Genomic DNA, 23,017 nt, shown 5'->3' on the forward strand with positions numbered 1-23,017 from the left:
TGTGGTGAACAGGATGTTTCTTCCCACCAGATCTTCTAAGTAAACCTCAGATGGGATGAAACAAAACAAAAACTCAGCACAACTTCCTAGGGCGAAGCTCAAATGACATTCCAGGCCTGTCACAGCCTGACCAGACTCTACAATGTCTCCTCCTGCCCTTGTCTCCAGACCAGCTATGCTCCAGCACTGTGCCTGTTCAGATCTTCTGCCCCCCAGCTCACACTCTTCCCTCTGCCTAGGATGCCCTTTGTCCAGGGAACGCTTCTTAGGCTTCCAGACCCAAGTCCAGTGCTGGCTCTTGGGCATGTCTAGTTCTAGTGACTGCTCTCTCCTCCTGCTCCCTCCTGCAGCAAAGTGTTCCGACTACAGACGTGCTCCTTCGCACTGTTCACATATCTGTCTTCCCTCTCTAGGTTCTCAGTGGCACTGGGAATCCCCAAGCGCAGGGATCTTGTCTAACTCATTCCTGTCGCAGAACCTGGCACAGTCTGGTGGCTCCAGCCTAAACCCCAGCTGAGACTTGATATTCAGAAAAATGATCTGAGCAATATGCTCTGACATAAAATAGTTAAGAGCACTGGCTTTGAAATACTGCAGCCCTCAGTCTGAAATCTTCCTCTGTCATTACAGCTGAGTGACCTAGGGGAAGTTACCCAAACTTTCTAATCCTGCCCTCCTCAACCCTGTACGCAAGTAAGTAATTATAATGAAGTGTAGCGTATACTCTTAGAAATATAGACTACTTGTAAAGAAAGGACAAATGCAGTATCAGTGTTCAACTGTGTATCAGAGGCAGCAGGGAAACATAATGAAAACTAATTTATTGAGCACTTATAATGTATCAGGCACTGTTCTAAGTACTCTGAATGTTTCATTTAATCCTTACTATGACCCTATGAAGTAAATTTCCCATTTTACAGGTGAGGAAACTAAGGCACAAAGAGATTAATCAGTCACTTGCCAAAGGTGACACAGCTCACGGTGGTTAAAAGAGCTGAAATTCTAAGCCCTACTTTCTACTTCCAGGACCTATACTCTTAACCAACACATTCTTCTGTCTCCCAAGAGTACAATTTGCACTTTGAGGACATAGGTAAAGCAGCAAATAACTGTGCTTGGGCGAGTCAATTTTGGAAGACTTAACAGGAGGTGCCATTACAGCTGGGTTTTGAAGGATGAATAGGAGTTCACTAGATAGAGAAAAAAGGGAAGGACATTTCAAGGAAGAGGGAGCCAAATGGTAATAAGCACAGAAGTATGAAAGTGCAAGTCATGCCTGAGATAAATAGCTCTAGATGGCTTGTCACAGGGTGAATAGAGAGGAACAATTGGCAATGGTAATGGAAATGTACAAGAAGCCACATGACAGAACACCGGGCCAGAAAGATTTGGAAGAAGTAGAGCACATTGGAAAGAAAATGGATTTTAGGGTCAGGAAAATCTAGCTTTGAATTTAGGCTCCACAATTTCCTAGCCACATGTGTGACCTCAGGCAATTTATTTCTCTAAGCCTCGGTTTGCTTCTCTCTATGATGTTAATCGTGATAATTGAATGGGATAATTAATGTGACAGTAACTAGTGTTACACAGTGATTAACATATGGTAGATGTCCAACGATGCTAAGTTCTCCTCTTCCTTCCACTTCATCTTGAGGATCAAAGGTAATGAAGAAATATGATTCAACCTGCATTTTAGGAAGGTCACTCTGGCTGTGGCACAGAGGTCTGAGTAGGACATAGTCACCAAAGTCTAGGTAAGGACAGATGAGATGGAGCTTAGACCGTGGGGAGGATGGGCAGGGGATTTATTTGAGAGATATTTAGGAAGTAGAATTTACAGGACTTGGCAACTAGGCAGGATGAATTCCAGATGTCTGCATGAGCATCTGTACAGATGAAAGGTGCCTGGGCAGGGAACCGAGGATGGCAGCACCTTGTGGTGTGGAGGGAACTGGGAGTTCAGATTTGGATACCCAGAGCTGGGTGTGTCTGTGGGACATTCAATGGCGAGATCAAGCTAACAGTTGGAAATATAGGAGCAGTCAGGGCTAGAAATAAAAGTGACTTTGTTTAGTGGCCCTGAACTGTTCTTATTAATGCTATTTTACAAGGTCAAGATCTATTTCGGGAGAACCATGAGCCCATTTCTGAACGCCAACTCTTGGGAACATACAAACACAGAAGTAAAAGGGCCTCACCCTGAGTAGGTGCTCATGTTTCCCTCCCACGCCTGTTAACTGAGCACCTACTATGTGCCAAACACTGGGCTAGGGCCAGCACTACGATATGAAGAGTTTGATTTCATCCCCACCCTTGAGTGCTTCTCAGAGCGGGGGCGGGCAAGGAAACAAGCAATGGCGACACAGCATTGCTACAACGGAGGTGCTCAAGGCATAGTGACAGCATGTGGGAGAAGGGGAGGGCATCACGGAGGAGACAGCATTTTTGCTGAGACATTCATTCATTCACTCATTCATTTGAAAAGTGCTTATTGAGCACCTACTATGTGTCACGCACTGTCCTAGATGCCGGGGATCGGCTGTGGGTAAAACAAAAATCCCTACCCTCACAGAGCTTACGTTCTGGTCAGCAGTATAAAAGCAATTCCAAGATAAATAAGTAAACTCTACAGTAAATGAGGTGGTGATTGCAGTGGGGAGCAGGGTGTATCCCGTGTTAGGAGTGAGGGCACAGACATTTCAGAAAGCATGCTCAGGGAAGGCCTCACTGGAAAGGTGACATTTGAGCCAAGACCTGAAGAAGGGAGAAAGGGAGCCTGTGGTTACCTGCAGGAAGAGCATTCCGGGCAGTCGGAACAGTTAATGCAAAGGCCATGGAGTATAGAGGCCCAGCACCACCATTGCAGAGCATCAAGAGCCCCAAGGGGTTGGGACAGCAGGAACAACGAGGAGAGCAGAAGGGACGAGGGGAGCGGGGACCAACCACAGAGGGCCTTAGAGGCCAACGTAAGGATGTGGGCTTTTACTCTGAATGAGATGAGAAGCCAGTGCAGGGTTGTGACCAGAGGATGACATGATCCCATTTGCTTATTAACAGGATCCTTGGGCTGCTGTGTAGACAACAGACCCAAGAGGGCAAGGGCAGAAGCAGGGGGCAGTGGGGCCTCATAGAGGCCACCACGGTAATCCAGGTGAGGGGTAATGGTGGCTTGGGCCAGGTGGTAAGCATGGCTGTGTTTTAAATGCTAAGCTGGTAGGATACACTTTAACTAAGAGCTGTCTGTCTGGTAGGCTTGGGGGAGAGGGTGTCTTAGGCAGGGAAAGGGCAAGGGCAAGGCAGCTGAGGTTGGGGAGTGTGGTGTGTGTAGGGGCTTACAAGGCAGGACTGTCTGCACTTAAAGGGACAAGCAGAGATGACAGAGCTGGGCTGGGCAGGAAGGCAAGAGCTGGACTGTGAAGGGCCTTGAAGGCCAACTGGAGGAGCTGTGGTTCTCTTCTCCTTTCCTCTTCTCTTCCTCCTCTGCAACCCCCCAGTCCAGGTGCCCAGGCCCCAAGGGAAAGGAGGGCAGGTGGGCAAGATCAGCCTTGCTTGGCTTTAAATCCAGTGAAGTGGCATTGTTTATTTGTTTTATCAAATTGCACAGTATTTCCACTCTGGGTATCTCTCTGGCAAGAGACTATGAATTCTGACACTAAAGCTAGAGTTTATCTCCTGATGTAAATAAATTCATTTTGTACATTACCAGGGAGAAGAACCACAGGAGGAGCCAGTCAGCAAATGGGAGCTCTATTGGTGTTGTTCCCAGCAAGCACTGGACCTGCCAGTCCCCAACTGTCCTGTCACTGGTTCTGTCTACATCTCTAACCACAATGGCTTCATCTTGTCTGCACTGGGGTTAGGGAAATCATGGTGAAGGAAGAGACATTTAGCCTGACTTTGAAAAAGGAACAGGAGTGTGCAGGAGAGAGAAGGAAGAAAGGGGTTCCAGGCACTCAGGGGCAAGGGGGCCTGCATGGGGGTGGCACCTTTGGGAATGACCTGCCGTCCACTGCCATGAAAGTGCAGGATGCATGACCTGAGGAGTGGGAGTCAAAGTGGGAAGGGAGGGCAGAGGTCAGCTCAGAAAGGCCTTGACAGCACTGCTCAGGGGTTTGGATTCTACTCTGCAGGTGTCAGGAAGCCACGGTACGGGAGGAGAAGAGGGTTTTCAGCACGGTTTCAGAAAGATGACTTTGGCCCCTGAGTAATGGATGGATGGTGTAGTTGGGGGGATGGGGAGGGTAGCAGTTGGGGAGATCAGACAGGGAGAACAGGGAAGGGGTTGTTCCAGTCATCAAAGCCTGAACTAGGCAGAGGCAGTGGGATGGAGGAGGAGGAGCAGGAAGGGATGCAGGAGGCAGGCTGGGAGAGGAGCAAGAGGACTTGGTCTCTAACAGGGAGCGGGCAGAGCAGGAGAGGAGGACACAGGGACCCCCAGAGGAGAAGCGGCTCTGCAGGAAGAGTGGGGGCCCCTCCTCCTCTGCTCTTCCCCACCCCCGGGCTGAGTGTGAGTTTCCGAGAAAGAAACAGGTGGCTTTGCCTGAAGGCCTGCAAACCCTGAGTCAAGATTCCAGTTGAGTCTCCCTGGTGCCAGAGCAGCCGTCTCCTCCACTATAGGGCTCCTCCCTACTCGGCAGTGGTTTGGTAAGCCATCCTGAGATTTAAACTTCCCAACATTAGTCAATGGCTTCTGCATGGTGCTGGAACTGGGGACTTGCAAACTTGAGACCCTCTGGCCACAGTCACCAGTCTACTCCGAAGATGGCACCTTTGCTATATTAACCGTCCCTGCCACTCAGGCCCCTCTGACACCCTCGTTCTCGCACCATCCTGTTTTGATTGAAGATGCTGTAAAAGCTGTTTGGAGGTTTTCTCACATTTTAAACAAGGCATCATATATCATGGTTACAACTTCAGAGTCATAAAATACAACCTTCAGCTGACACCACAATCCTAAAATATTCATTTACACTTTCTGCTTCTCGGCAATGGGCATTTTGCACCACCATTAAGTCATGCATATTCTAAGGTGCAGGTGTGTTATGCTGATAGTTGCCTTTCCAAGTTTATGAGTTTTTTTATGATGGACTTTAACTTCTGCTGAAATCTCTTCAATTAACCATAATTTTAGACAATCCCTCGGTCCCCTTTGATGTCTGTTAACTCTACAATGGCCCAAGAATTTCAAATAGGGATGGAGAAACCTACACATTGTCTCTCCACCTGCCCCCATTTCAGACCAACCCCAGTGCACTGTCTTTGGGATCCTCAGCCTTGAGCTTCTGTTCATATCCTCCCTCCCCAGGACCATTCAGCCTCTGAGGAAATGAAAATGCCAGAGGGCCCTGGGGAGAAGCCCCCATCTTGCAACTCAGTTGTAAGACTGAGTGTGCCTGATACGGGTGCCCCAAGGCTCCCTCGTCCTGTGCTGTGTAGCTCAGTTTCCTGTCCATGCTGGGGCCCCAACTACCTGCTCTACTGCCTCAGTCCCCTTTCCTTGTGTGCTCTGGACTCTGCCCCTTTATCTTTGGCTTTATCAAAGACACACCTTCTTAAAATTAAGAAATTACCAATTCCTGAGAACATCACAGTTGCCCGCAGAATCCTTCCATAGAAACCACCACCTGAGGTATCCTTCTGAGGGGATGAATGCAGACAGGACATGGTATATAAGGTTATTGTCCACTACATGACTGTTCTCTGTTGAGCTTTTGTTATGGGCCAGGCATTGTGCAAATTGCTTCATCAGCATTTTCTCATTTAATCCTCAACCCCCTTGAAAAGGTAGGTATTATCATGCACATTTTACAGATGAAGAAACGGAGGTTCAGATAGTTTCCAAAACCTTCCCACAGCCACATAGCTACTAAATGTGGGCGTCAGGATTTGAACCCAGGACACTCTGACTCCAGACCCATGCTGTTACCCACCTATTTCTTTGCCTTCTAGGCCTCTGCGGCTACAATGCTATTCCTGACATGATCTAGGAGCAGGATGCTAGAAACACCAGGGCTTAGAGAAAGTGTTTTCCAGGCAGGAGATGCCTCGGCCTGCTCTCCTCTCCTCTGCCAGAGGGGCCTGAGGCAGGAGCTTTGTACAAACGTGCTGACCCAGCTACTTATTCTCAGGTGGAGGTGGGTGAGCCTTGGGGTAGGCTTCCTTCATAAGAAGAAAAGGTAGCTCCTGGCAGACCCAGCCCTTACCCTGAAGCAGCATCTGCCCCATACAATGGCCACAGGCCCTTTCCTGGAGGCTTCTCTCCTAAAAATCTCATGGAACAAGTTAAAGTGGAAGGTTGAGGGAACCATAGTAGACCAGGCTGTCCCTGGCCTGATGGACGCAGGGAGGGGATGCATAAATCTGAAGGCCACGTGCTGAGGCCAAGGGCCACCAGGCTGGAGGAGCTCTAGATGTCACGGTATCATTGTGAGTCTCCCCCCATGGTTCACAGGCCACCATCCTTGCCCACAATAGACAGTGGTGGTCAGGGTCATGGCTGTTAGGCACACAGACTTGGGCAGAATCCTGGCTCCACCACCCTCTAGCTATGTGATCACAGGCAAAGCACCTCACCTCTCTGGGCCTCAGTTCCCTTGCTTGTAATAGGTGATAACAATACCTTAACCTCCTAGGGATTTTGTGAGGATTAAATTAAATAACGCAGGGTCTGGCACATAGTTAGAGCTCAATAAATGCTGGCCAGTGTGGCTGTGGCAGTAAAATTCACAACGATAGCCAACTCTCATTGAGTTGTTAATGTGAACAAAGCCCTCTGCTACGTGCTCAGCACTTATCAACTCGAAGCTCACTTCCAACTTATGAGTTAAGTTCTGTTATTATTCCCACTTACAGATAAGAAAACTGGGGCACACAGAGGTTGACTAACTGGCCTAAAGCTACTCAGCCAGTGGGTGTGAGCAGCAAGGCCAGGATTTGAATCAAGGTGATGAGATTCCAGAGCCCATGTTGTGAATTGTTCTGCAATAGTAATAGAGATGGCAAAGGGGAATGGAGAAGGACTAGCAATCTCAGCAGTAGAAGTGATCCTTTCCTGGGGGAAGGAGTGGCACTGGGTAGCTGTGGGCCATGCCACAGCCCCAGTGCTCAGAACCACTCGAGGTCCATGCCGTGCCAGGCATGGTATTTGGTACTTTCTGCATGTTGTTTAATTTGACCAACACAACGGGGCCCAGCCTGAGGGCCCAGACCCTCTTTGCTACTACATTGCTGCCCTAGGGTCTCTTATGCCTTGCCCTGATTTCTTTCCAGCTCAGGACTCCCCCCAGCTGCAGAATTAATACCCCCACTTGGATGTCTCCCAGGCATCTCAAACATTACCTGGACAAAATGAGCTATTTTTATTTTCTTTAGGGCATATGCTTCCTGCCCTCTGTCCCGGTCACCCCATCTTGGTCATTGGCATCCCCACCCAGCCAGCCTTGGAATCAACCTTGACCTTTCGTTTCATCAGCACCTACATCCAATCCATCAACAAGGCCTGTGTGCTGTATCCCCAAATCACAGCCCCAATCTATGCACGTCCCTCCGTCTCTACCATGGCCACCCCCCACCAAGATGCGTCACCTCCAGCCTGGTTGCCTGCAATAGCTGTCCTGCTAACTGGTCTCTCTGTCGTGCCTCTTTCCCAATTACAATTTCTCTCCCTTCCAGCAGCCACAGCGATCTTTTTAAGCTAAATTGAACCGTATCTCTGCTAAAACTCTCCTCTGGTTGCCTCCTAAACTTAGAACAAAACCCGAACTTCTCACCCTGCTTCATCACAGCCCTGCCTGCCCGCCTGCCCTCTCCACCCACCCCTCCCTCTACTTTTGCCACATGGGCCTGTTCTCTGTTCCTTCAACATGTCGAGCTCTTTCCCACCCCAGGACCTTCTCACATGCTGTTCCTTCTGTTGGGAATGCCCTTCCCCAGGCCTTCATGTAACAGGCTCCTTCTTGTCATTCAGGACTCAGTTCAAATGTCACCTCCTCAGATAGGCCTCTCCTAACTGCCATCTAAAGTAGGCTTCTTTGTCACTAGCTACTTTATATCTTTCATAGCACCTATCACCACCTGAAATTTGTTTGTTTTTGTCTATTTTCTGCCTCCTGGCTGCTAGAATATAAATTCCATGAGATTATGAAATTTGAGCCAACCTGTTCATCACTCCAATTCTCTTCACCTGCAACAATATCTGGCACTTCATAGGCAATCAAAAAACCATGACTGAATCAATGACTGGCTGGCACGTAGTAGGCACTCAATAGAAAGCTGGTGACTAGCTGAATGAACGAATGAATAAGCAAGTAGCCCTGTAAGGCTGCTGCTGGGTCCCCACTTTAAAGCCCAGACAGGTTTAGCAGCATGTTGGCGACCACACAACTACTAGCTGGCACAGCTTGTGTTGAACCTGGGCTTGACTCCATGTGCTGTCCATGCCTGACACCACTGCTTCTGTTTCACATTCTGCAGGTTCCTCACTCTGGGGCCAGAAAATTTGGAATGCAGCTCAGCACTTGCAGCCCAAGCTTCTGAAGACCAAATGCCCATGTCTGGTGGCAGCTGCAGTGTTTGGCTGGAACCTCAGAAGCCAAGCATTTCTTGCTCAGGCCAGCTTTCTCTCTACCACCTGCCTCTCAGCCCCCGGTGCCTCTGAACTCCATTCCTTCCCCATGTGGCCTTCTTTGATCCAGGGCCAAGGCCCCTCACAAGTTGCTGAACTCCATGTGGTCTTCCTTACTGTGGATCAAAGAGGTTACACAAAGCTCAGCATCTCCCAGGGACCTCTGCCTTTGAAAATGTGCCCAGAGTGACACAAAGTGAAGGGAGGTCACAGGCCCTGTCTCCTTCCCTCTGCCAGCTTGGCCAAGCCTCATCAGGACGAAATTCTTGAGATGGGCCTCATTGGGGGTTGGCCTTACACCTTCTCTGTCCCCAACCCCTGCTACTCCCTACACCCCTTAGTCTATGCTGTGTCCCCAGACTGAGTCTACCTTTCAGCCAGGCCCATGGCATTTCCTGGATGGAGCAGACACACACAGCTCTTCAATCTGTTCCAGGAAGTTTGTACTTAAGGAGATCATGTCACTCAGGGCTGCTGGGCACGTGGGGTAACCCAGGCAAGTTATTTCCCTTTTGGGCATCTATGCCTGCATGATCCTGATGGTGAATTAGACCCAGCCAGCCAGCCGTTCATTCAGCAAATATTTACGGACCACTGCCCAGTGGATGAGGTTTATCCACTCACAGATGCCAGCCCTTGAGAGTTCTACACAAGAGGAAGAAAGGCCAAAAGGCTTTGAATCCTTCCCGAGTATGAACCCTTCAACCCTGGCAGGACTGCAGCTCTTGGCATGGCACGGCGCAGGAGCATGGTGAGCATCCTTTGCTTCTGTTTAGTTTGGCCTCCTAAGGAAGAAAAATCGCTTTCAGAAAATCACAGACATTACCGAGGATGCTTCGCTTCTCAGAATTTTCTTGTATCTTGTGGCAAATCAGAATGGAACAATGGAGCTGAAGTGTTGGGAGTTGGGGGAGGCCCTAGGGGCCCCGAAAGGTGGACAGCCACTTTGTTCTCTCCAGCCTTCTGGCAGAGCCACACCTGGGCCCCTCAGGCAGCAGGGAGTCTGGGGGCTCAAAGCCCTTCTGAAAGCAAGACTTGACTTCCTTGGCTGGCTTCCCTGGTGCATCCAAAAGGGAGCATTGTCTAGTGTGGTAAATTGGAAGCAATGTAAGAGAAGACTAAGAGACAGACTATAAAGGTCTGTCTGGGACTCTTTCTGGAAGGGCCTGTGCTCTGTGCTAGGAATCTGAACTTGACCCTGTCTGTGATGAAGAGCTACTGACGAGATTCTAAGCAATGAGTGATTTTGTCAGATCTGTGCCTTAGAAAGTTCACTCCAGCAGTGGAGAAGGGATTGGGATGTGTGTGGGTCAGGGGGACTGGAGTTGGCTGTCCACAGGGGACAGGTGCAATGCGGCAGATAAGAGATGAGAGGGACTGGACTGTCACTGGGGCCTCCTGAAGAGTGGTGGAGGGTGGAGGGGGTGGGATGGCACAGAAGGACATAGCAACTGATGATGATGCAGGGTGAGGAATAAGGAACGTGAGAGCGTAAGAGGCCTGAGGTGTCTGGCTTAGCCACCTTGGGTGGTGACACTCTTTGCTGAGCTGGGGAAGGCAGAGAAAAGAGTAGATTTGGGAAAAACAGAGTTAGGTTTTGGATGTGCCAAGTTTGAAGCACACCCCAGAGAGGGGTTCAGTAGTGGGCTCAATATCCACATGGGCCTGGGCTTAGGACAGAGGGTGGGATGGAGATGGGGATCGGAGAGTTACCCCCAAGTAACAATTAGAAGCCATAGAATAGATGAGAGATTCCAAGAGATGCAAGAAGGCTCCAGAGAAGAAGCTGAGCTCGGCCCTCCAGCATTTTAGGGAAAAGACTGGGGTAGAAAAGTCAGTGAAGGAGAAGGAGGGAAAGAATCATCATTTGAGAAGCTGAGAGAGAATTGGGAGAGGCCTGGGAGAGAGTCATGCCACCGTGAATTGCTGGCGTGATGTGCACGCTGGGACAGTAGCATCACCCCAGATGCTCCTTCCCAACGACAGGCCAGCCCTTGCTGCCCCGTGCCAGGACACACACACACTGGCCTGTGGGCCGTGATCCCACCTGGCAAAGGAAGACGGCCCTCGTCATGTATCTCTGGCTAGTGGGGTTATTAAAAAAAGAGATATTTTTTAACAGCCAGCCCCAGAGTTTCTTTCAGGGTGAGAGTTCTCTTTGTTCAGGAAAATACCTCCCTACACCTAACTAGCTTGGGCAGGAAAGGGAAACATTAGACAAAACCCAGAGGAAATCAGGCTACCAAGCCTAAGAAGTTGCTAGAAGTCCTGAAATGGGACCAAGGTGCAGGACGCATCAAGGTGGAAGAAGCTTTCTCCAGCCTCTTCCACCTTGATTACAGGGGAAGCTGGAGACTGCCAAGACAGAAGGCAGGGAGAAACTTCCAGGGAGAAGGGGCCAAAAGACTTTGAGGCTTGTGATTGCTCAAACTTCATTAAGCCATTTGCAGTGCTGAGATGCAAACTTCCTGAATTGCCACAAACCTTTAATAAAGGCCATACTACATGCAAACACCTTTGTTAGTGTTTTTGTTAGGTGTTTTTTTTGGGGGGGGGTCAAGAAAAGTGGGCTAAGTTTCCTACCAAGGCTGGCAGAGCAGAACGAGGGGAAGTGTGGCATGGCAGTGAGTTTAAAGTTCAGAGGAAACAAAAGCTGACACAGACTCCTGAAGATATTGGGAGAGATAGTGGATTTCCACCCTATTAGCATGGGATATTATTGTGACTTATACGTCACAGGACAGGGTGATACCCCCTCTGCATCCTTGGTACTTGGATTACATTTGTTTTAAGCTTCTATCTTGAACAAAGAGTATGATACTTATAGTGCTGCGAAAAGAGAATTGTGATCTACATTTCACAACGTAAATACCTGATGTCATTTACTATCATATTTCGTATTGTATTATCATGTCACAACTCTGACACTGTCCTTGGAAGTTCAGAATGCTAACTGTGACATCCCCAGGGCAGGGGGTGGATAGGGACGCTGTAAGGAAGGGCAGATATAGCCACTGCAGGCTGTGGTTAGGCCACACGCCTGTGTGCAGGGGCCATCTCACCTGATGGGTTTGGTCATTCCTGATTTCAACCCCCTGAAAAGAGGCAGGTATTGAGTTAGAAACGGACCCTGGGAGGATGGGACTTAGGAAGGCAGGAAAGGGGATCTAGTTCCCTTGGGCTCCACCAAGAAGGATCAATATCACTGAGGCTGATTCTCTTGGTTGAGGAGGGGTAAACAACCATGAAATCAAGTGGCAACTTAGATTGATTGGGTGTGCCTTGCCTGTGGAGAGGGAATTCACAGCTGCATCTGGACTCAACCAGAAAGGGTGCTGTGATCAATTAATTATGTCTGCCACAGGAATAGAAAGGGAATAGGCACATGTGCCAAGTAATTTTCATCCCTGGTGTCCATAATAAAAAGTGTGCACGTATAGCAGGAGGAGGGGGCTGCTTTTCCCTAGACCTAGTTTTTTGATAGTAATTACAGAAAAAAAGCTTCTTCCAAAAGAAAAGTAAAACTTGAACCACAGGAAGGAGCTACGCGTTCTGATCATTTCTCAACTCCTTGAGATGACCCTCCCAGACTGATATCTAGGTGTTGTAGATCCACAGAATTTAAAGATGAGAGTTTCAAGAAGAAACAAGTGGTCCATAGGGCAAAAGGCCAATAAGAGGTCAAAGAATATAATGGCAAAAACAATTCCCATCTGATGTGGCGATAAGATGCAGAATACTGGGAGCAAAGGCCAGTCTGCACAGAAGTCAATGGGAACTAAGGAGAGATGGGGCTGGATGGCACCTTCAGGACACTCGGCTTTATGGGTGGCATGGGGAAATCCTACAGTGCGATGTGTTAGTTTTTCAATGGTGGTTAAAAATTATCTACATGCATTATAATCTCAATTTATATACATATCTGTAATATGTATTGGAAAATGGAAAGGAAATACACAAAAATCGTAATTAAAATGGGTACATTTTATTTCTTCTTTATTCTCTGTATTTTCTAAGCTTTAAAAAAATGATCATGTATTATCATTATCATCAGATAATAACCATCAGAAATTATTTTAGAAAGAGCTTGGCTATTATGGGGGTAAGGTGGGGCGGGCAATAAAGAATAGGGTAGGAGTGGGGTGACCAATGTCACAGTTTGCCTGGGACTGATGAGGTTTCCAGGATATGGGACTTTTGGAGCTACAAATGAGAAAGTCCTGGGCAAACGGGGACAAGTTGTTCGCCCTAGCTGGGATGCTGAAGCAGACATAGCATTGAAGATAGGTGGGGTTTTTTGGGTGGGGGAGTTGTTGGGGTAAAGAGGTTTTGAGCATGTTGGAGGCTGAGAAGAAGAAACCATTAGATAAGGAGAGAGGCTGAAATTTTAGGAAAGAGAAAAAATAATTGCTGGGGAGAGGTCAGTGCAAAAGCTGTTGGGGGAGCCATCCGTGCACAAGAGGGGAGATGGTCTGTAACGGGAAGAGAAACAATGTTCCTTCTGAGACAGGTGGGTAGGAGACAAGGCCAGACTGGGTAAAAGTAAGTTTGTTGACGCAAGGAGAAGGAAATTGAGGGACTGCATACCTGAGGGCTAGAAGCTCAGGTGAAGCTGAAAAGCCCCTAGAATACCTAGAGACCCTGAGGACCCTCAGTGCTCCCCAGACGTGGGCTCCCCATAGTGGACACCCCATGCTCTTCTGGGGTGTAACTCCTCCCCTTGAGATTGGATCCCACTGGATGCCCCAGGACCCCCGCCCAGCCGCCGCCCACCTACCTCTGCAGGAGGGCAGGGGGAAGTCCCACGTGGCACTGTTCTCGGAGCCAGCGTGGCAGGTGAGCACGGCATGGCCCTCCAGGAAGAATCCGGGGTTGCAGCTGTAGCGGACCTTGTCGCCGAGGTTGAAGGTTGAGCCCTGCTGGATGCCGTTGGGCAGCCTCCCTGGGTTCCCACACGTGTGACTGGGGAGAACTGTGAGAAGAGACATGCAGCCCGTGAGCTGGGCTTGAGCCTGGACCCCTGCTTCCTAGCAGCACCTCCCTAGGCCAGTTGGCCTTCTTGGGACTCATTTCTTCTTCTGTAGAATGGGATTGGCCACTGCAATCTGCTTGCCTTTCAAAGCTGCTGATACCCTGAGAATGGGTTACTCGAAAGAGGTCACACTTTAAGGAGGGGCCACACTTGAGACTTACAATTGGCCAGGTTTCTCACTTTCTCTAATGCATGGCCTTGGCTGTGAAGTATGTCCATCCTGATCACTAGAGATGCAACCCCAGGGAAAATACTTTCATCTCTTGGGCATGGTTGCCCTGATTTCAGACTCCAAACTCCTTCTCACTAAATACCAGGGAAGGGACACAGAGCATGGCATCAAGTAAGTGCTCATTAAATCCAATGTCCTTTCCTGTGTGATCTGTCCTGGCAGGCACAGGGGTACTTTGGCCCAGCAGGGTAGCTGAAGGGGTTGGTGAATGATGGAACAGGCAGTGAGGCAGGAAGACAAGAACCTGAGTCCTCACTAGCCTGGCCCGCTGAAAGGGGAAAATGGGAGCTGGGAGCACAACACTCAGTGTGTGGCCGAGCCAGAGCAACTGCAGCCGGCTGCAAGAGCACTCGCATTATCCAGAGACAATGGTCTTGGCCAGTGTGCAAGAGCGTCGTGACCTGCCAGAGAGGAGGGAGGGAGGACACTGGTCCTCTGTGCCTGTAAGTCACCCATTCCACCTGACGCAGCTCCCCCTGCCTTCTGCCTTTCTAGCCAAGTTGAAACTGCCTGTGCTCTGAAGGTCACACCTCCCCCCATTCCAGGATGCCTTAATAGGGCAAGGATGAGGGGTCTCTGCCACACTGACCGCTGTCCAGGCACCTCTCCTTTAATCTACCCGGAGATGATTTATCAAGGCCGTCTCTGGAAAGCTGTACTGCAGGGTGGTAGAGAGCATAGACTCAGGAGCCATAGAGCTTGGCTTCACTTCCCAGCTCAATACTTTACTACCTGTGGGATCTTAAGCAAGTCTTTTAACCTCTCAGCACTTCAGTTTCCTCATTTTTAAGAAGGGGATCACACCACCACCTTCCTCACGTTGGTTTCATTGCTGTGAGAAAGAAGTTCAGCCATGCAAAGTGCTTGGGACAGAGCCTGGTGTACAGTGAGTGCTACACAAATGAATCTAAGCTCCCAGTCCAGTGGGAGATGTGCACAATTAAAGGCACACTAAGTGCTATGATGGGATAGGCACCAGGCAGGGGACCAAACCCAGTTGGGGCTGGGGGAGGTCAGAGATGACTTCCTGGAGGAGGTGACATTTATGCTCAGCCCTGAGAGATCAATAAGAAGTAGCTAGGCCAAAAATTGTTTTAGGCAGAGGAAACAGCATGTGCAAAGGCCCTGAGGCTGGAGATAACCTAGGAGCTCAGGGAGCCTGGGATGAGAGGGTGGGGTGGCCATGATGAGGAAGTGGAGACAGGCAGGCCTGGACTCTAGAGGGCTTCCTAAGCACTTGCAGCACCCTCTTCCTGCCCACCTTGCTGTGGGCAACTACCTTCCAGGACCCTGTCTTCTAGTGCTGATGATCACAGAACCCTCAGAAAGAAGGCCTTCCCTCTCCCTTCTGCTTCCTTTCTGAGAGGAAACAACTTCGTGTAGAGAGAAATGGCTAAACTGGGTATGAAACCAGGCACTATCACTGTGTTACTCTGTGTGACTCTGAGTTCTGTTAACTCTCTGAGCTTTCATTTCCTCAACTGAAAAAAGAGTGAGGCCATTAACATCTAGCAGTGGAGGGAGTTACAGATAATTAATGATGCATGGCTGGCAGAGTGCTTGGCACATAGTAGGTGCTCAAAAAGTAGCAGATGTTCTCACTCCACTGGGCCACAAGGCCATGAGGGCAGGGGCCTGGTCTGGTTCAGGGGTGTATCCTGGGGACTGACACGGTGCCTGGCACTTGTAGGGACACGTGTGTGTTCATTAGTCAGTTGTTTGGGGGAGTTATTCATTCATGTATTGATTCTGTCAGGCAACAGAAATTTATTGTGGGCCTACTGTGCTTGGCACTGGGAATATAGCTGTGGTCCCTGCCCTCAGAGGCTTGTATTTTTGTGAGAGTTCATCTTAAGGACTGAAGAGTTCTTCCTTGCCTATTTTCTACCTCTGACAAGAGAGATGACTTGGATGAAAGGATTTACCTTTATCCTGCTGCCTGTAGGCCCCTCAGTATTTCCCATGATACCCCGCTGCTGGCTCACTTGGTGTTTTCCATGATCCCCTGCTGCTGGCTCACTTGTCATTTCCCATGATTCCACTGCTGGCCCACTTGGTGTTTTGCCATGATCCCCTGCTGCTGGCTTACATAGTTTTTCCCATGATCCCTTGGTGTTAGCTCACTTGGTGTTTCCCACAATCACTTGCTGCTGGCTCACTTGTCATTTCCCATGATCCCCTGCTGCTGGCTCACTTGTCATTTCCCACAATTCCCTGCTGCTGGCTCAATTGGCATTTCCCACAATCCCATGCTGCTTGCTCAGTTGGCATTTCCCACAATCCCCTGCTGCTGGCTCACTTGGAGTTTCCCATGATCTCCTGCTGCTGGCTTACAGGAGAGGCAGTAACTGATGTGTGTGTTTATGAGTACTGGAGGAGGGAGGGGTAGGTCAGGTAAACATTTGGAGAAGAAAGCAAGCTAAGGTGAGGGGAGGGAGCCAACCAGGGGAAATAGGCTGAGAACTGGTGTAGAACTAACGTTTCATTTTCCGCAATGAGACGCAAAGACCCAATTTAATTAAATTACTAATGTCAAATTTTTAATGAACCTGCTTCTGCTTTGGGCTTTCTTCCTTTGAAATTAATGACTGGAACGTCACTATAAATAAAAGTCGATTCTTTTTAAAAAGTCACTCTCAAACACTCACTGCTCTTTACTTAATGAGCTGTTCATAATCAGACCACTCTGACCAGGTGCCTCCACTGGGATCTGGTGTAATGAATGGGGGCTCATTTCCAACCTTACCTTCTTTTTTATCCCAATCTCAGCTCCTGAGAGGCTACACAGTGAATGGAGAGAGGGCAGACTTTGTGGTCAGAGAGGCCTGGGTTCAAATCCCAGCTTGACCACCTGTGGCTGAGTGAGCTAGAGAGGTCAACTTTACCTCTCTGGGATTCAATTCTTCATCTGAAAATAGGGATAGTTTTTATTCCCCAAAGGGGGCTGCATTAGTTTGCTAGGACTGTAACAGAGGACTGGGTGGCTGAAAATAACAGAAACTTATTGTCTCTCAGTTATGGAGGCTAGAAGTTCAGAACAGAGGTTTTTAGCAGAGCCACTGTCCCTTTGAAACCTGAAGAGAAATCCTTTCTTTTCTCTTCCTAACTTCTGGTGGTTTGCTGGAAATCTTTGGTGTTCCTTGGCTTGTAGATGCATCGCTCCAATCCTCCATGTTCACATGGTATTCTCCTGCTGTGTCTCTGTGTCCAAATTTCCCCCTTTTTTAAGGACACAAGTCACATTGGATAGGGCACATCCTAATGATCCGATCCTAATTGGACCATCTGCAAAGACCATATTTCCAAATGCAGTCATATTCACAGGTACTTGGGGGTAGAACTTCAACATATCTTTTTGGGGGACACAATTCAACCCATAACAGGGCTGTTGTGCAGATTAAAATTAGATTTACAACACCCACTACTGATGCCTGGTATGTTTTGGGTCCTGGGCTAAAAGTTTATTTTACTTAATCCTCTAAACAATCCTTTGGGATATGTATTATCGCCATTTTACAGGTGGAAACACTGAGGCACAGACTGCTTGAGTAACTTGTTTGCCCAAGACCAAGTATGTCACCCACAACAGCTAGAAAACAGCAGAGCTGGGTTGTGAATCTAGGTCCTGATACTGCTTCTGACAAAGGCAAAGCGCGCAAGCATACTGCAGTGCTTAAAAAATGAGATTCCTTGTCTTCGTCATTCTAGGCACTGTGGCAAGATGAAGGGGCGATTACCTGACTGTCCAGACTTAGTCTGATTTTTTTTCCAGTCTGATTTGCTAATTCTGTACTTTTTAACAATGTCAAGGGCTGCATTTAAAGTGTGGTCTTTTGTTATGTATCTAATTTGCAATTTGCTGGACAGACATAGGAAATGGGAGATAAGCCACAAACCGAAGGCTTTCTAAGGCGCAGCGTTCTTTGATTTTTCGATTTTGCCCATGTGTTTTTCGGCACAGATACTGTAACCACTCATTCTCTCTTGTCTATGAAGCTTCTCTTTGATTGCTTACAAAATGAAGCATGGGATATTTACATCCAACGCAGCCCAGAACAATATTATTAAAGCTGTGCCTGACATTGAACAATTCCATTGTAGATTAGCTGTGGGGAATTTTGTCCCTTCTACAAAGTCCAGCTCTTGCCAATCAACATAATATTCTCCGTGACTGTGTGACAATGACTCTCCTCTGTGGTGGAGTACGACAAAGACTACATCATGCCTCCTTTTATTTTTAATTTGAGACTTTGGTTCCCACATTATAATGAAGAGTCGTTTATACTCTCCGGACAAGCACAATGCACATGTTTTGATTTCTTATCTTCCATGGAGGAACTTGTTTAATCTCCATGACCACAGTTGATACAAAGTGGTGGGAGAGCTGGAAATAGGATTCAGGGAGAAAGATTTAGTCTTCCCACAACCCTCAAACGTGAGTGTGTGTGAGTGTGCACGTGCACGTGTGTGTGTGTGTGTGAATGACTGGGGGCAGCAGGCCAGATGAGGAACAAAAACCACTATCACTGGAGTACTGGCTCTGTGCTGGGTACTTCTCATCACATGTTATCTTACCTGATCTTTACAACTCCCTTAGTTTTAGCTGTTTGCCTTTTAAAACATAATTTATTGCACACCTACTCTGTGCCATCCTTAGTGTCAGGTGTTTTGCATGTATTTCCATCCCCAAAGAGTTGTCTATACTTGCTGTCTCCATTTCCTCTCTGCCCATCTGATATATATGCAATATATTACTATAAAATATGTTGTATGTAATATACGATATATTGTATAATTTAAAATGTAAAATTTATTGTATAATATAAAATGTAAAATTTATATACAAATATATGAAATATGATATATAATATATATTTATGTGTGATACATTCATTTATATATTGTTTGTCTCACCTTGCTACAATATAAGCTCCATGAGGACAGACATATTTTGGTCTCTTCTGTTCGCGCTGCTGTGTCTCAGTTCCCAAACCAGTGCCCAGTGTATACTAATACCTTGATAAAAGTTTATTGAATGATTTAATGATCTTATTTAATCCTCCCAATGACCTATTGAGAGGTGCCATTATCCCTCGTTGAGATGAGCATGGTTGTAAGAGAGGTTGAGGCATTTTACCCAAGGCTATACAGCTCACTGGGAGAGGAGGACCAAGTTTCCACATCAGTGCCTGGCTGCTGGGTCCATATACTTTCCATCTGCACTAGGTCATCCCACGTGAAATCCATGGTGACTAGTGTGCCTTGAAACAACCTCACAAGGGACTTATGCCCATTTTCCTTGGGGGCAGGATTTGGGGTGACAACCAAGCAAGTCAACCTCTAGCTTGGTCCCATACATTTCCTGTTACCTATCGATTAAACAAAAGCAGGGGTGCCAGGCCTCTGAGGGAGTATGTCACCCGCAACAAGTCAGCAGACCCTGTCCTGCCCAGCTCCTCCCCGACCATTGTCAGGCACAAGCCCTCCCATTCTCTTGGTTACTGTTTACCATTCTGCAACCTTCAGCATCAGGGTCATGTGGGGAGTTTTATGAAGATGCTGATGCCTAGACGCTGTCCCCGAACCTACTGAATCAGAGTACCAGAGATACAGCCTGGGCTATTGCAGGAGACTGCAAAGCAGAGCTGAGACTGAGAACAATTCACAGTAACCTATTCATGTCAGTTATTCCATTAGCCCAGATGGGTTTATCTCTCTTAGCTCTGAGCTGTTTACCAGGGCCTTTCCTGTTGCTGGGCTTTTACTTCTGAGAGAAGCAAGCCTGGCTTCTCCCCTGGAATTCCCTGTCCTCCATAAGTCACACTAGCCCTATTCTTCTTTCTCATTTGAAGACCCGTCTCATCTCTCCTGTGGATTTCTGCATCCAATTCTGACCTTGCTGGCCTTGCCCCTCCCATGCACTATCCCCCCAATGCCCGAGTGAGAGCTCTAAAATGGCACATTCACCATGCACTTCCCTATTGATCCCGCCAGGCACCCACATGCCAAAAGTAGGTTTCCTATCACTAAGGCCTGCAGACAAATGCAGGCCCTCTGGCCTATTGGGTGACTCATGCAAGAATAAATAACGATTTGAAAGATTAATTTAAAACAAAGAAAAAGTAATAGAAAACCTTGAGAATTTCTCCACTGCTGTCAGGACAAATCAAAGCTTAGACTCATGCAGCCCCCATCCTTCCATGATCCTTCCTTGTGGACAGTTTCTGTCTTCTCTCTAGCTACCCCACCTTGTCCCTTCCACCATTGCTATTTTAAACCACAGATTCCCCAGGCACACCTTACTTTTCTCTCCAGTTCTCATCTGGTAAACTCGTACTCATCCATCAAGGCCATACTTAAATATCACCTCCTCTGTGAAGCCCTCCTTGATACATTTGATGTCTTGTATCAACCATAAGATTCCACAAGAACACATCTTGATAGGACATAATGTCATAATGTCAATGGTGATTGGCTCCCGGAATCCTGGAACAACGGGTTCACTAACTAGGCAGGTTCATTCTGGCCATTTCATTGATTTTGATAAATTAATTAATCTCACAATCCCACATTTTACATGATTGGAGTTTTTGGACTTCACTGATGGAATTATGTTGGGGGTTACTTGCACTTCAATTCCTGCACTTGTCACACAACATTGTAATTGATTGATTCATTCATTTATAACACCCTGTCTTCCAAACAGGAGCTGAGTCTTTAGGTGTAATTGTTTCCTTAGATGTCTATTTTCATCTCTGGACTCTTTGAGGGGCGGGAACCGTGTTGTATTCTTTATATATCTAGCATTTAATTTAATGCCCGGCAGCAAGAGAGTGACCAGCCAGAATTAGAATGTGTTGAGCGAATTAAATATGCATAATATGTATATATAAAATAAAAATATATGTTATATATTAATCGTAATTATATATTAATAATATTTATATATATATAGCTATATATGTGTATATATAGCAATAAATTAGCATAGGATTGGCAAACTTTTCTGTAAAGGGCCAGTAAATACTTTTGCTGTTGCTGGCCCTGTAGGCTATATGGTCCCTGTTGCAATGACTCAACTTCTCCAAGTAGTGTGAGAGCAGCCATAGACAGTAAATGTTCTAATCAAGCTTTATTTATAAAAACAGGCAGCTAGCCTGACCACAGGCCATAGTTTGTTGACTCTGAACTAGTGTTTATTCAGGCTTGTACTTATCCCAGGTGTATGATTTATATCTCAGGATCCACCTCTCTCCCATAACAGAGAAAGGTAATGAAGGAAAGATCAGTTTTAATGGGAGTCAAGGGTGGGATGGGGTTGTGCGGAGACGGTCCTGGACAGAAGGTGACTGGCAGGAAGGGGGTCTGGGAAGGCACAGGGAGTTGGCACTTGAGGACTAAACCAAACTCAATCTCCTTTCCCTACAGTTTGGCCCTGGGACAGGTGAGTATTATGCTGGCTGCAGGGAAAGGCTTGTATGTTTTCAGCCCTACGCTTTCCCATTGAAGTGGGATTTATTTTAGTTCTTGCAGCTATTCTTTAGGTTGCTGTTATGAGCCCCATTTTACCAAATAGAGAGTTGACTTGACAAAGCTGAAGTGTCTCACAGCTACTAGTAGTAGTAATAATAGTAATAATAATAATAATAATAATAATAATAATAGTCGCCTTTTGGGTGTTTCATATGGGCTGGACACTCTTCTCAGCACTTCATCTGGACTCTTCTATTTCATCTTACTTGGTAGGACAGAGGCACTGCCCCCTCTTCACTGGGGTCAGGGGAAGCTTAGGACCAGGGGGACTAAGTGACCCAGGGCTACACTGCAGGTTAGGATCAGCGCCAGGGCTGAAACCCAAGCTGTTTGACCCCAGTGCCTGTGCCCCTTGCCAGGTTGTAACCTTAACCTTCCAGGACTCAAGGCCTGTGTTTGTTTCACTGTGGTCCTGGCATGGGGTCAGTGCTCTGGGAACCTTCAGAGTCCTTCTCCCTGCCAGGCCTAGAACGTGCCTGACCCACACCCACTTAGACCTATCATTGCCCCCTTTCCCCAGCCCAGACTAGCAGGGGCTGCAAAGACATCCATCATCCCACCAGCAGGGCCACAGAGAGGCTGTCAGAGAGCAATTCTCCTCGATGCTCTCTAGCCAAAGGGCCCCACAGCTCCATCTCTTTTGTCTGAGATTCTTTAGAAGTAACACCAAAAAGGAAACAGCATAGGCCCCAGAATAGAGTTGCCAAATAAAATACCCAGTTAAAATGCCCAGTTAAATTTGAATTTCAGATAAACACACATACTTTTTTAGTATAAATATGTCCCTTGGAATACTTGGGGCATACTTATACTAAAAATGATTCATTTTAAATTCAAATTTAAGCGGACATCTATTTTAATTAGCCAATTTTGGCAACCCTGACCCAAGAGGAAGAGGCATCTCCTGTGCATCATAGGCCTCTTCCTCTTAAATGCTAAGAAAGAAAGAAAAGAAAAGAAGAAGAAAAAAAAAAAAAAAAAAAAAGAAACATAATAATACGTTGAACTTTCAGAAGGAGAGAACAAACCTAAGGATACTAGAGATGGGGGGATGGGGGAGATATGGAGGGAGGGAGGTTGGGGAGTGATTGGTTGGGTAAGGAAGGGGCATAAAGAACAATTATGACTTGTAATAATGAATATGCTAATAAAAAAAAGGAGGGGCCATTTCTCTGGGAAAAGGGGAAGAGGTAGCCTCTTGCTTTTAAGGAATTTAACACTGAGCCAGGAGAGTGGATGCAGAGGGGGACATTTTAGAGCCTCCCAGGGTATGATCTGAGGAGGTCTGGGGTACAGCAGGGTTCCAGGGGAGCGGTGAGCTGTGCTGCCTCCTTCTTCCTCCAATCACTCCCTAAGGGCAGCTCAGTTTTCCCAATCCAATAACATGTGTGGCTCCTGTTTCAGGAGGCGGTAGCAGGCCTTAGTCCCTCGGATGAAGAGCTTTAGGCTGGCACAAGGTTCTCCATGATGCAGCCTGTTAACTTCTCCAGCCCCCTGCCCTGTCACACCCCACTCAGCCCTCCCTGCTCCCACCACACCCCAGCAGAGAGATTATCAGACCTGTCTACACAGAAAAACACAAGGAGCATCAGTGGTG

The 23,017-nt window shown here is 47.5% G+C and overlaps 1 protein-coding gene across 1 annotated transcript in view; it reads right to left on the reverse strand.

Moving 5' to 3' along the window:
* Positions 1 to 23,017, reverse strand: part of CSMD2 (CUB and Sushi multiple domains 2) — a 588,341-nt gene that overhangs the window by 359,374 nt on the left and 205,950 nt on the right. The window contains exon 4 of the mRNA XM_063104124.1: positions 13,401 to 13,595. Within this exon, the coding sequence (XP_062960194.1) occupies positions 13,401 to 13,595 (195 nt within the window). The remainder of the gene's footprint in view (positions 1 to 13,400; positions 13,596 to 23,017) is intronic.

Source organism: Cynocephalus volans, chromosome 8, assembly GCF_027409185.1.
Source record: "Cynocephalus volans isolate mCynVol1 chromosome 8, mCynVol1.pri, whole genome shotgun sequence".
In the NCBI taxonomy this organism is placed as follows: Eukaryota; Metazoa; Chordata; class Mammalia; order Dermoptera; family Cynocephalidae; genus Cynocephalus; species Cynocephalus volans.